Here is a 13,116-nt window from a genome sequence, read left to right as displayed (position 1 = left end):
CCACATGGTCGGATCCAGATAGCTGCCCGTATGCTTGCCCAGTTCCCCACCCAGTGCAGAAGACATTTAACCCATAGTGCCTGCCTGTCCCTGCTCTAGTCAGACTGGTAGAGAAGCAGATGTACCAACCTGCTACAGGCAAATATGCCTAAAAGCTTCTGGCTCCAGCATGGCTCATGGTCCGCCAGCATCCGTGTCTATAGGTGACAGCAGAGCCGTGTTCAGCATTGCACCCTGCACGTGCCGCTGATGTCCTGTGTGGTCTCCAAGAGGTCACGTAAGCTCCGTGTCCTTGCTCTGTCCAGCCTGGTGGGACGTCTGCTATTTCATGCAGGAGAAGAAATGAATTCTAGGAATACTTTATCATACAAAAATATCCCTAGAAATGCCATTTTCTGATTCATTAGTACTACTGATTAAGGCAAGGAAGATATAAAAATAAGTGTTTTATTTTAAAGATGATTATATATCCTGTTATCTCCGCATAGAACAACATTTCATGCTGCTTACATCTGCAGTCCAGATATCATTGTGATGGATTGCTTAAAAATACATGTGATGAGAAGTTTTTTTAAGCCCATAAGGGTTTTCAGAGAAAATATGAAGGTCTGCTGGCAGACCCCTTTGCATTTTGGGGGAAAGTCCATCACCTAAATCAGCACAAAGATTTTCCTGCCATATTTGGCTTTGCTGTGGCTCCTTCAGCTACTCTCTTCTGAAACTACTGGATGCATGCCATGCTGCAATCTCCCTTCCTTCCATTATAGTGTTGATTAAAAACACACTACCTCATGCTCAAGGGAGTCCATTTTCCTCAGTCACTTGTTTTTAAATACACAACATGTCTTCACAGCTGCCCATGTGTGCGATTGCTTGGACTGAGCAATAAGAAGTTCCTCTTACTGTGGCATCTGACCTCCTCCTTGCCTTTCCCACTCAGTTTACCAGCATCTCCAACAGACGCAGCCATATTCAGACCACTAAGATGGTCGGAGACACTTGGCTGACCAGGGAGCCAGGAGCTCACAGGCTTGTACGCTGCTGACTCCTAAATATACCTGCAGGACTAGATGCCTTCAGGTTTTATCTGCCCCACTAAATAAGTTGGATTTGGTCTAAGTCACTTTGGTTGTATCTATACTGATAAATGACAAATGACCATCTTCTGGTGCTGTGGCCAGACTGCACTTGGGAGCCTGATCAATGCTGTTGGCTGATCATCTGGCAGTAGAACTGGGTATCAACCCTATTGCTTTAAATAATTCTTTCTTCTTTTTTTTTTACAGCTAAAGACTTTATTCGGAATTTGATGGAGAAGGACCCTAATAAAAGATACACCTGTGAGCAAGCAGCACGGCACCCTTGGTAAGCAACAATCAGTGCTGTGTGAAACCCCCAGGACAGAGAGCACCATTTTACCTTCATGGATGGAAGTGGGTTTTCTGTCACGTAGTATACCAACCTCTACGAAATAACTCTGTGCTTTAATTCTTACAATTCTTGCCTTTGTCCTCCAGATTTTCCTGTAAAACCATGGTGGACTTTAATCTCATTCACCACCCTGTTGAGTGTTTGTGTAAGGATTCAGTGAAATGCCGAATTATGCATGTTATGTTGACTGTAGTGCAGCAGTGGTATATGCCAAAATAATCGAACCCAGAAATCATATTTTGGGGCAAAAAGGTCAAATTCTGTAGGTATGCAGAAATCTGGATACCAACCTGCTCATGAGGTCCTTGCCAAACCAATATCAGAGCACTTAAGAGCATCTCATGAAGTACGAAGTCCTCATCTGTGCTTCACAGATGATAGTCCACCTCCTGCTCGTGGTAAGGAGCCAGTTTCACATGCTGTTTATCCTCTCTTGTTGAATGGAAGAGATAGGAAACCCTAAGGAGCGATAAGCCGAGTCTGAATTGGCTACAGCAACGCTATCTCTCTGCAGTGACTACAGAAAAGTACCTGGTCTGACTGTATTTGTAATTTAGACCTCTGTTAAGTGCTTTAAATTAGATGATACCTTTGCACATGGATGACTTCATGAACGTTACCCAAGGATTATGTAGCTGAAACAAAAGTGGCTCATGTACTTTTGACCAACCCTGAGGGACTAAGCATCACCACACTACCAGCTGTACTAGTAAATGGGCTCTGGATGTAAGTCTTTTAGGGCAGGGATCATTATATATGAAGTGAGGTATTATTTTGGTTGTTATAACAGCTGCCACAGAGAGGAATCAATGGCATGACATTTTCACCCTGGGTGTGCATTAGACTGCGTTTTTATGCTATCACAATTACCACAAATACCATTTCCTTTTGCAATTTCTGGAGCACTGGCTGGTTAAGAGCATTAGGCTGTGCGTTTGCAGGGAAACAGAAGGTTTTCCTTAGTGTCCATAGCCCCTCAGAAAAGCAACTGGGCCAGTGTCATAACCAGCTCAACAGCTTGATGGTCCACAAAACTGTCCTGGTGATGCAATTTGAGCCCAGGGATCAGCCTCGAGTAGAGTAGTTGAGTATAAAACACATGGTAAGAAAAGCACAGGCATAGAAGTTGTCGGCGAGTTTTAAGGTAGCACTGCTTTCTGCTGCGATTAGGAGACATTCATTTGGAGGACGGAGTCTGCACCCATCTGAGGCTGGGGAGCTCTATCAGCGGGGCTCTTGTCATCTCTTCCTCCTCAGCAGATGTGGGTTTTGGACACACTCCTCAACCTTTTCAGCCATGAAGGGACAGAACTTGGTAGCCAGCTTAAAATTGAATTAAATTTCAAAACAGAGTAAAGCCTAATGCTTGTATCTCTAGAACAAATACTAAAGTTTGTCTTCAAGAGGTTTATGCTTTTTTCTCTGACGCTTATTGGTTTGTCTCATCTCATTACTGCTTTCATTCCTGGAACTAGATGGAAAGTAAATCCTTTCAAAAGTTTGCTGATGAATTACCCCCATCACTAATTAATGATTTGGCACTCATGAAGACATTCAGTAAGTTATGACTACACAAGTGGTAGAAATACAGTGAAATGGCACTGATTTCTTCATAGTGGGAATGATATACCAATGTCTGCAGAGTGTTGCTGTGATTACAAATTAGGCTAAAGATAAGACTGAGGCTCAGCCTTTACAATTAAAAAGTTTTACGAAAGGCTTGGGATACAGAAGGCAATGTAAACCATTGAGAAAAGCATGGTTCTTGCTTTCATCCCCCATGCCAATGACAATGAGAAACATTTTGTGTGTGTTTTTTAGCTGCATCAGTGGCTGGCATCAATACAAATGAGAGATGAGAGGAAGTGAAGACCTGGGCCTGCCCTTTTTCCAATGTCCCATCAATAACTACATTGTTTGTGTGACAAAAAGGAAATTTGGGGAACAAAATCCAGCTTTCATGAGATGGGGGAAAAAAAAAAGCAACCATTTCTAAATGATACTGACCTGAGCCTCAGGAAATTAAACAAGTTACAAAAGTCAATACTAGAAATACAGAATAAACAATGGGAATGTAACTCCCAGCAGAGAATGAGGTGACCATTTGTATAACTCAGAGGCAGATTTTCCTAAACCTTACATCCAAGATACACAAAACGTAAGCATCCGGCTCTTGGCCCAGCTACATCTGTGTTGGTTGCTGGAGTGCAACAAAGAAACGTGGCACTTGTAACACACACAGTTTCTGGGCCCTCCTAAAGGAACAAAATGATAAAAAGTGTTTTTGTTCTCTTTTTTTTTCTTTTTCTTTTTCTTTTGCATGTCATGGCCAGGAGCCAATGGAAACTCACAGACTGCTCCATCATTTTCGGTAACTTCTACAGAATCCAGTCTTCCACTTAAAAACAACCCCCCAAAAAGGGTTTTCTCCCATTTCTGTGGCAAGGGGTCTTCTTCTGCCAGGCTGACTTTTCAAGGCAGTGGTTCATTTGCACGGCTACCTCCAGTCAAGTAAAGTGCGGCTCAGGGTCAGCCTTTGAAATGTCAGGCATACAAATGAGACCGCGGTAGGGAGGCTTAAAATATTCATCCTGTTTCCACCTCACATCCCAAATCCACCTCCCTTCAACATAAAAGCAGTATGTGCCAGTGAATTACAGGACAGTTGCACAGTAACAGCAAGGTTTATGAAGATATGGCTTCAGATCTGTCTCTGTCCTCCCCAGTGTGGTCTTGAGCAAAACTTGATGTCTCATTCCCCCTTGCTCTGAAAAGCGTCCTGTAACATAAATGTTGCAGTTACGGACCTCTCTATGGAGAGTGGTGCTGTGATTTTTTTTGGAGGGTTTGGATCCTGTAGTGTTAAATGCCTTTTTGGATAATCAAGACTACTCACACGGATATTATCTGTTATTTCAGAGTTAGTAATAGGATCTCCTTTTGCCAAACCATTGCTCAAGAAGCATTTTCCACCCAGATTGCTTATGCCAGGAAATAATGAGGGTTTTACTGCTTCTTTTCTCGTTCTAGCCGTTATATCTCTTGCAACAGCATCTTCCCGTCCCCTTTGAAGGAAGGGAAGGCCTCTTAGGTGGAGGAGGAGGAGGAGAGCTCTGTGCTTCCTCTCAATGGTCAGCTGTGTCCTTCCCTCAGCCTGGGTATATTTAAGTTTCCAACAATTTCATGTTTGAGTTCTCTCTTGTGATCGCATTCAGTGCTGCAGCAGTCAGAGATGAGGGTGCACGTGTTCAGCCAACAGAGAGAGGGTACCACATCTTCTGTAATGGGAGCATCCCATACCACCTTTTCACATGAACATATGTTTTGCAGCATACATCCCCATTAGCAACATCACCTTCCACAGTGCCTACATAGCCTTGTCTTCTCTGTGTGTGATCAAAAATAATGAGGTACGTAAGACTACTGGCTGAGTGGGAAGAGAGGGTCAGAGCAGACTTCAAGCAGTCCCATATACGATATGCTCTTGCAAAGTGCTTACACTTCAAGTAGCCCTTAATGGCATCTCTTAAAAGGTATTTTTTTTGTCTGCACAACTGGTTCTGTAGAGCAATGTAACTGGAGAAGCATCTTTGAACCTTAGACTTCGCATGAAGTGAAATCCTCATTCTGCTGAGGTTAATGGGAGTTTTGCCACTGGCTTCAGTGAGAGTTGGGGTTTCTCTCCTTGTCTGACCAGCGGAACACAGAACACCTGCCCAAGTCTGTGACAGATGCTTGTGCTGTGCAAATGGTAGATAATTAATATTTACAATGAAGTGGCTCCACATAGTGACAGTTTCCAGCTTTCCCTTTTTCTTCCTTCTGTGAAATCTGCCCCTGCAGTATCAGATCACTGGGATCAGCCACAAATTAGGAAGAAATCTATCAAATAATGAGTACTTAACACATAATCTGATTGTGATAAAAATAATCAACTGTGCATGAGATGGCTACCTGGCCGTGAGATTTTGTTGTTTAAACATGAAACATTTGCGAAGAACAAACTGATTCAAAAATATACCTCTTCTTTTAATTACCATGTTTTTATTAAAAACTTTCAAACAAGACTTGCAAGAACTGAATCTTGCAAGATATTACATTTGTGCCTTTAAGGTAATAATCTCTTTGAATTTCGGGAAACTGCTCTAGAATAGCCAGCTATTCACATGACTAAATGTTTGTACAGGATCAGACCCTAAAAAAAGTAAATACTTCTTCCCAATGGCCCACTTTTCTGTGCTGTATCTGCTCCCCACATGCCTGCATTTACGTGATGTTTTGCTATTTATAATCAAATGGCCTTGGCAGGGGGACGGTATGTTAAACTCGGAGTTGGCAGAAAAGGAGGTTAATAGTTGTAGTGAAGTATGGTAGCTGAAACAGTACAATATGTAAGACTTGTTGGTATAGTGATTACACCCCAGCCTGTATAATCTGTCTGTTTATACAGATTTCTCCAGTTTAATATACAGGTGACTTATGCTTTCCATTGGAAAAGTTATTTATTTAACAGTGTAAAAATAAATGCACTGTTTATGGTGTGTTGCAAACGTGCAATGTGCTGCTTTGTTGTTTTGCTGTGACTTTCCAAAAAGGACGTGGAAAATGAAGGTAACAAAAGAGTGGAGTAATTTTCCTGCAGCTTGATACATTTTAATGTTTCCCTAGCTCATATTAATGACAGCAATTAAGTTTATTAAATATATTGCCATGTTAGAACCCACATCCTGTTTAGAGCAGTCGCTCAGACTGCAGCGTTTAAGGGCAAGCAGCAGAAACCCGGGGATCTGTTTTTTCCAGCCGTAGGATCACACTGTACTCCCCATCGGGTCAAGCTGGGCCCTGCAACCCCAGATTTAGCCTCCAGGCTCGGGTCAGAGGGAAAGAAAACAGCCTGTGGAGAGCGAGGAGAAGGTCCAACAGTTGGTCCCCATCGGGTCAAGCTGGGCCCTGCAGCCCCAGACTCAGCCTCCAGTCTCGGGTCAGAGGGAAAGAAAACAGCCCTTGGAGGGCGAGGAGAAGGTCCAACAGTTGAGAAGCTAGTATAGGAATCAGAAGGCGTGACGTGAATTTATTTGCTCTGTCACGCATTACCCAAGTGACCTTAAACAGGATTTAGAGCTGTGTGCTGAAGCCAATTATGGCATTGAAGGCAACTTGGGACATCAAAACTAAAGGATGACGTACGTATCGCCTCCCTGTATAGACTGTATAGTGGAGAAGTAGGTTGTGGCACCTAAATTAGACACCTGTGTCTGCGGGTACCAGTGTGGCCCTTGCCTTTCCCCACTGCTTGTGCAGAGGGAGAGCGGATACTTGGGATGTGCCAATCTCCCTCCCCCCCTACGCCAAAGATTCGCAAAGCTTTGGCAAGGATCGAGCCTCTTCAAATTGCGACCATGACCCTGAGTGTTTATTATGTGCCAGAGAGCACAAGCCAGATAATAATTTCCACCCAGGGAAAGGACATGGTTTACAAAGAGCTCAGTTCTCAGACAATGTTGTTTGAAGTGTGAAAAGGGCATCCTGAAGGGAACTGCTGATGTTTACAACATTAAATCAAACTCTTATCGAGTTCGTCCCTGCACTCTATTTATTTTGGAGCATCATTGATAGATTATGTGCATGTGTATATTTATACGCACGCATGTGTGTATGTGTGTGTATATATGTGTGTGTGTATGTACAGAAGAGTTATGATCCTTCAGCATTATCCATTACAGCTAACTCCATGTTTCCTGTCATCATACTCAAGAGTATTTCCAAGCACTGTTTGGCCAGCACAGCGTTTGAGTTGGCTGCCTTCAGTATGAAGGTTCAGAAAATAACGGTAGATGAAAGTCTCTGCCTGCCGTCGTGGGCAGGGAGGATGCAAGAGACATATGCTTGCAGTATGCTAACAAAGAACTGTCCAAAAGGAAATTTACTGGTTTTGTCTTTGTTGGAGGTTCCTCTCAACGCTTCGAAGTGGTATGGCCAGATAAATTGTTGTGATAGCTTTGAACCCAGATAGAGAGCTAAAATAAATTAGATACTATGAAACAGTATTTGATCATTCGATTAAATTCCTCTCATGTGCAGGGCTAGATTTGTTATAGTTATTAATGAGAAATACCCTTCTTATCTTCAGTAGAAGTATTTGTGATGGAGAGTTGTCAGACGGTAGCCCTTGGTATCCAAGTCTGTGTGTTGAGACACTTAACATATTTACAACTGGATGTAAGACCAACTTCAACGCGAAGTTCCCCAAACTGTTGTTAGGATGTAGCTGCTTCCAGATGGTGCAATAATGGGGACTTCAAGAGAAAAGCCAGGTTCCAGTTAGGTTAATCAGTCCATGCCCAGTTCTGGATGATGCTCAACACAATAACAGATCATGCATTATTCTGTTTTGTTTCATTTTAGTTTTGTATATGTGTGGGGTAGGTAGAAGTAATGTCTTTTACCGGGCCAACTGATATAGATGGCAAAAACAAACTTCAGTGCTGACATAGTTAACTTCAAAGTTAACTGCAAAGCCAAGACCTACTGCTCAGGGTTTGACTAGATCTGCATCAGCTGGATCATCTCTGAGACAGAAGATGACTGTTTCTCAGGGAAAATGGAGCCAATTCCTGTAGGAGAAGGGTATGTTGGGGAGGGAGGAAGAAAGAAAGATGCTAAGGTATTTTTGTCCTAAAAGGAAAAGCAAGATGGTTTATAGCCTGTGGACTTGGAGAGTTAGGGAAAGGTGGAAGAGTTATTATAATATGCTCTAAACCCAGTATCTTTATTAATTTTCATGCATTATCTTCTCGGCATGGGACCTAAAGTCTGTGATTAAATACATTCAGTATAGATGTGATGATGCTTATGATACCCACCTCAGGGTAGGCTTGCATGCCCAAAAGCCTATCTCATTTTTCAAACTCTACCAGTTGATTGTATAAAAGAAATGACTTCTGCCTCCTCACCTCCACCTCTCTTGCATGTGTCCTTAAACCAGCACATCTCCAGCAAAACACCAACAGTGAATGGATGGCAACATTTCCCTTGTTTTCCTAGAAGTAAAACTATACTGCAAACACGCAAACACCGCAAGTATTTTATAAAAGTTTCGAGATCCTCCAAGTGCAAAATACAGTCTAAAAGCACAGTCCTCATGTTACGGCATTGCGCCATTAACAGGATAGTTCTTCAGAGGCAGCTTGGAGAATGATCCCATACCTTTGGCAGCCAGGGCTGTGTTTTGAGCCACACTGTTCAGCATACCAGCACATGTTTGAACAGATCCTACTGTGCTAAATTAGCCCCAGCACTGCGGTTATTTTACTCTGATTAAAAACTAGCATCTGCAAGGTGCTAATGCTGCCGAAGAGACCTTAGATGTAGGATGGTGCCCACCACTGTGGCATCTGAGGCCTTCACAGGGTGTCTGTCCATCCCCTTGTGGAGTAAACAAGTATAATTCTGCCTATGTGGGAAACACCCAAATACCAAGACTTTTTTTCTGGAATTACAAGAATTACATAGTGAACGTAGAGTCAGTGGTGGTAGAAGACAGTTTGTGAACTATACTGGAAACAGCAGTTTCTTATAGAAACCACCAGCATTTCAGAAAATTATCCCTAAACTCAAAAAAAAAAAATAGCCTGCATTTGAGCTACACGCCCAAGGAAAAGGTTCATATAGCAAAAATGCATTTGCAAGTCCTTGTGGAGACTCCTGGAAGAGCTGGCAAGGGTATCATACCCCAAGAACTTGTTCTGTCCATGTTTCCAAAATAAAATTTGACAAGTGGGAAACGTGCTCTATGCTTATATAGCACGTTAACAAACTTGTTAATAAAGCCAAATGCTTCATTAACTTTGGAGGAAAAATGTTCTTCGCAAATGCAAGTAAATTTTCTCTTTGCAGCTTGGTCTTTTTTTATCAGTTGCTGAAAGGATACGTGGGCTTGTAGCTGTCCACATATTAAGAGTTCGGTTTGGTTTTCTTCTGCAGATGTGTAGTGTGATGACCAGTGCTCCCAGTTGGTACGTGTTGAGGGCAACTGCCTTCACCGAGGAGGTGTTCTTGGACAGAGTAGAGTGCTCATGACACTTTGGAGTGACTCACTAGCAGTTTGCGTTCCCACCGGGAAACTCTGCTAGGGCCCGTCTGCACCAAGAGGCTGAGCGGTGTGCAAGAAGAGCGGACACAAATCTGCACACACTTGTGCACCTAACGAGCTCTGCACAAGCTAACGAGCTGTGCAGGGCAGGCAACACAGTCTTCTCAGATTTCTGGTCAGCTCTTCATGGAAGTGACCTGGAGGCAGTCAGGGACACTCTGTGTCATGACGTTTGGGTCATGTAGGTGCGGCTGTGGTAAAGCTGTAGGAGCTGCTTCATGTGATGATTTCATACTAGAGAAATACAGAAAATGCACTGTTATGGTGGGTGCAAGGCCAACTGGGCTTTGTATCCATCTGGGAGTATATACTGCGTGGGATCCGTCAGGGTCTGTGCTGGGCCTGGCAATATTCCCTGGGAGGGATAGAGGATGGAACAGTGAACATGATGCTTAGCCTAGATACTGCCTCACCAAGCTTTTAGCCACGTGGCCCCAGTGGGAAATGCAGACCAACTTGTGTCTCTGTCAGTGGGAGAGGTGATCAGAAGGAATCCTCTTCAGAGAAAGACCTGAAGATCTTCCAGTTCTCAGTCAAACACCTCCCTTTCTCCATCAACAGCATGGGGACCCAAGAGAGGATCTCAGGTGCCATTTGGGAGCCATGCTTTCCTCATGGTACCAGTTCTTCCGGTTACTTGAGATAGAGGTTATGTGGTGGTGGTGGTCAGTCAAGTGTCCTTCTCAGATGGAAGTGGGCTACCCTGAATGGGAACCCTGCTCCTTCCTGCCCACAATCCTGCTGGCTCCAGTGCTCTTGAGTAACTCAATATAGATTAGCTCAGCTCCAACAGGACATGATTGGTGGTTCTCCATTCCTGGTAGATGGGGATTTAGTCCCTCACCTTCCTCCCAAGAGTAAGTAGTTCCTCTCATCTCTCTGACATCCTGGGTGAGTGTTGCCAGCAGCAAGGAGGGGAACAATTTGGAGAAGATTGGTCCCAGATAGCAGTGCTTAGAAGTGCCATTGACATGAAGGTAGAAAAAACTGCATGTCCTTTGAAGAACAGGGTTTGGAATGATCTGGGCAAAATAAAAGAAATGTCTTCAATTCATGGGACACATAAATGGAAACTGCAGGCTGGGGTATGCAAGCAGAGTTTCATCTTTTAAGAAACACAAAGCAATGTTGCCATTCTGCTGCCTTAGTTGGAAAACAGCAAACAGTTCGGGTACCAGCCTCTAAAGAAGTTGTGGACTAGTTGGAGAAAGTCCAGAGAAGCTCACTAGATCAGAGGATTAGAAAATATGAGTTATGAAGAAACAGTGAAAGAATCAGTTTGTTTAGTCTAGAGAAGAGAAGACAGAGAAAAGACATGATAACAGTCTCCAAATATGTGAAAGGATGCTTCAAACACAAAGGGAATAAACTATTTTCCGTGTCTTCTGGGAGATAGTGGGGCACTGGAAGAGGTTGCCTGAGGAGTCTCCATCTTTTGGAGATCTTTAAGGACTGGTTAGCTAAATATCTGTCAAAATTATTTTGACAGAGGTGGGGTCGAGGGAAGGACTAGATGACTTCTGAGAACCCCAGACCCTGTGATTATTCTGTTGCAGGTCCCCAGACCAAGAGGCTCTAGGCCTGGATTTTTCAATTTCTTATAATTTTTTATTGCTAGTGGACATTGGTTTTCTACACTGTGGCTAAAATTTTATTTCTGAAAACACCACGTACAGCAGAGCAGACAATCTTTGCTTCCTGGCATCACCTGCATTAGATAGCACTAATTACCCCAGCACATGGCCCAACATCAGTTTACGATGGTGCCTACTCTTCTGACAGATCTCACGCCTCGAGAAGTTAAGTGAATCAGTAAGATTCCCTTGAAATAATTATGTTTAGTGAAGATTTGAATGTGTCTTTGTCTGTTAAAGAAACTGCGCAAGGTCAGTCAAGTTTTTAGGTTGAGTGTTGTTCAGCGTAAGCTATTTGTGCAGCCTGTGTCGCTTTAGTTAGAGTCCATGTATCTGCTTTACTGTAAATCTACATTAATCATGCTGAATGGCTATGTACGTTGCAGGGTGGCAGGAAAATCTCCAGTGCAAACAGAAATCAGACAGGTTGGAGTGGGTCTGGAAGCTGCTGTGTGGCTGAGGCTAAAAGTAGTCTCAGCCTGTTGATGTTAAATCTTTAGATGTAAAGGAAAAAAAAGAAGGTAGAATGTTTTAATCTAGGGCTGTAATGGTGATAGAAAACAGCCGCGCACCAACAAAATAAGGTCGTACCTCTTTGTAGCTGCCAGACTACAAGCCTTATCTACTCTTGCTTTTATTGCCCCAGATTTTCCACCACTGCTGCCAGCAGAGACAGCGGTGGGAAGTTTGAACCTTTGTGTGAATGAAATCATCATCACTGCAGGAGCAACCACACCTTGGACCAGCCTTCTCTGTTGAGGAGAAGAAGAAAGATTATTCAAGGAGAGCAAAAGATCGCTTAAAACTTGTCTTATCTGTCCATTTCAGGATTGCTGGTGATACAGCACTCAACAAAAACATCCATGAGTCAGTCAGCGCTCAGATCCGGAAGAACTTCGCAAAAAGCAAATGGAGAGTAAGTGACCTGTCCTCAGGGATGATGCTTTGACACGTAACTCTGCTAATGCGGTGGCCATATGGCTACCCATTCAGCATGTTAGTGCTTTTGTGGTCCAAAATTTTGGTAAAAATAGTTGGTCTGGACTTAGGCTACATGCCCTGCAGGGCCTTTTATAGGGGATGCTACTAACCAAGTATATAAACATAGTGAGCATGAGAGATGGGGCTGGGGCTGCTCATAGCTAAAGCACCCATGGTAATATGTGGAGCTGGGGTCAGCACCACGGGGGGGACACGAAGCAAAGCGGACACCCTTTGTGTTGGTGCCTGGAAGGATGTGTCAAATATGACTTTCCTTGTAGTTTGCCGCATCCCAACTGAGTGCTAGAAGGAACAACGGGGAGCAGGACCAGGGCAGAAATGCGTATGGTTTGGTATTCCTGTTTGTAGCTTAGAAACTAGAAATCAGGAAAGCTTGAAAGATGATGGACTCATTCACTTCTGACAATTCTGAGCAGCTAGGAGAGGAGCAGAAGTAACCCTTCCAACTCCCATTTTTTTATTTTTTCTTTCTTTCTTTTTTTTTTTTTTGCTCCAGCAAGCGTTTAATGCCACAGCGGTTGTGCGACACATGAGACGGTTACACCTCGGCAGCAGCTTGGACAGCGCGAGTGCCAGCGTGTCGAGCACCCTCAGCCTCGCCGCACCGCTTCCCGATGCAACCACGCGGAAAGATTGTGAGTAGCCGACATCCCGGGAAAGCTCCCACTGTGGCAGCCCAGAAAATTCATGGAATCCCCATTTTTTCCTTGATCCCCAGGCTGCAGTCCTCGCTGCCAGTAGGTTCAGATTTGTGGAAGCACGCGTTTAAAATAAGGATTGAAAAGGGATCGAGGCCTTCATTTTTAGCTGGTCAAAAAAATAAAAATTCAATTGGAAAAGTTTAGGTGCTTAAAAAAAAGTAGTTTTTAGCTCAGTGCATTTTTGAGAGAAAAACAC

The 13,116-nt window shown here is 43.5% G+C and overlaps 1 protein-coding gene across 1 annotated transcript in view; it reads left to right on the top strand.

Moving 5' to 3' along the window:
* LOC104168704 (calcium/calmodulin-dependent protein kinase type 1D) overlaps positions 1 to 13,116 on the top strand; it is a gene marked incomplete at its 5' end in the record, with an annotated part of 41,209 nt that overhangs the window by 24,368 nt on the left and 3,725 nt on the right. The window contains 3 exons of the mRNA XM_009709379.1: positions 1,287 to 1,365; positions 12,046 to 12,133; positions 12,716 to 12,854. Of these exons, the coding sequence (XP_009707681.1) occupies positions 1,287 to 1,365; positions 12,046 to 12,133; positions 12,716 to 12,854 (306 nt within the window). The remainder of the gene's footprint in view (positions 1 to 1,286; positions 1,366 to 12,045; positions 12,134 to 12,715; positions 12,855 to 13,116) is intronic.

This window comes from Cariama cristata, unplaced genomic scaffold (genome assembly GCF_000690535.1).
Source record: "Cariama cristata isolate BGI_N322 unplaced genomic scaffold, ASM69053v1 scaffold9061, whole genome shotgun sequence".
Taxonomy (NCBI): Eukaryota; Metazoa; Chordata; class Aves; order Cariamiformes; family Cariamidae; genus Cariama; species Cariama cristata.
The sequence above is the reverse complement of the archived record's forward strand: the minus strand, read 5'-3'. Positions and strand labels throughout refer to the sequence as shown.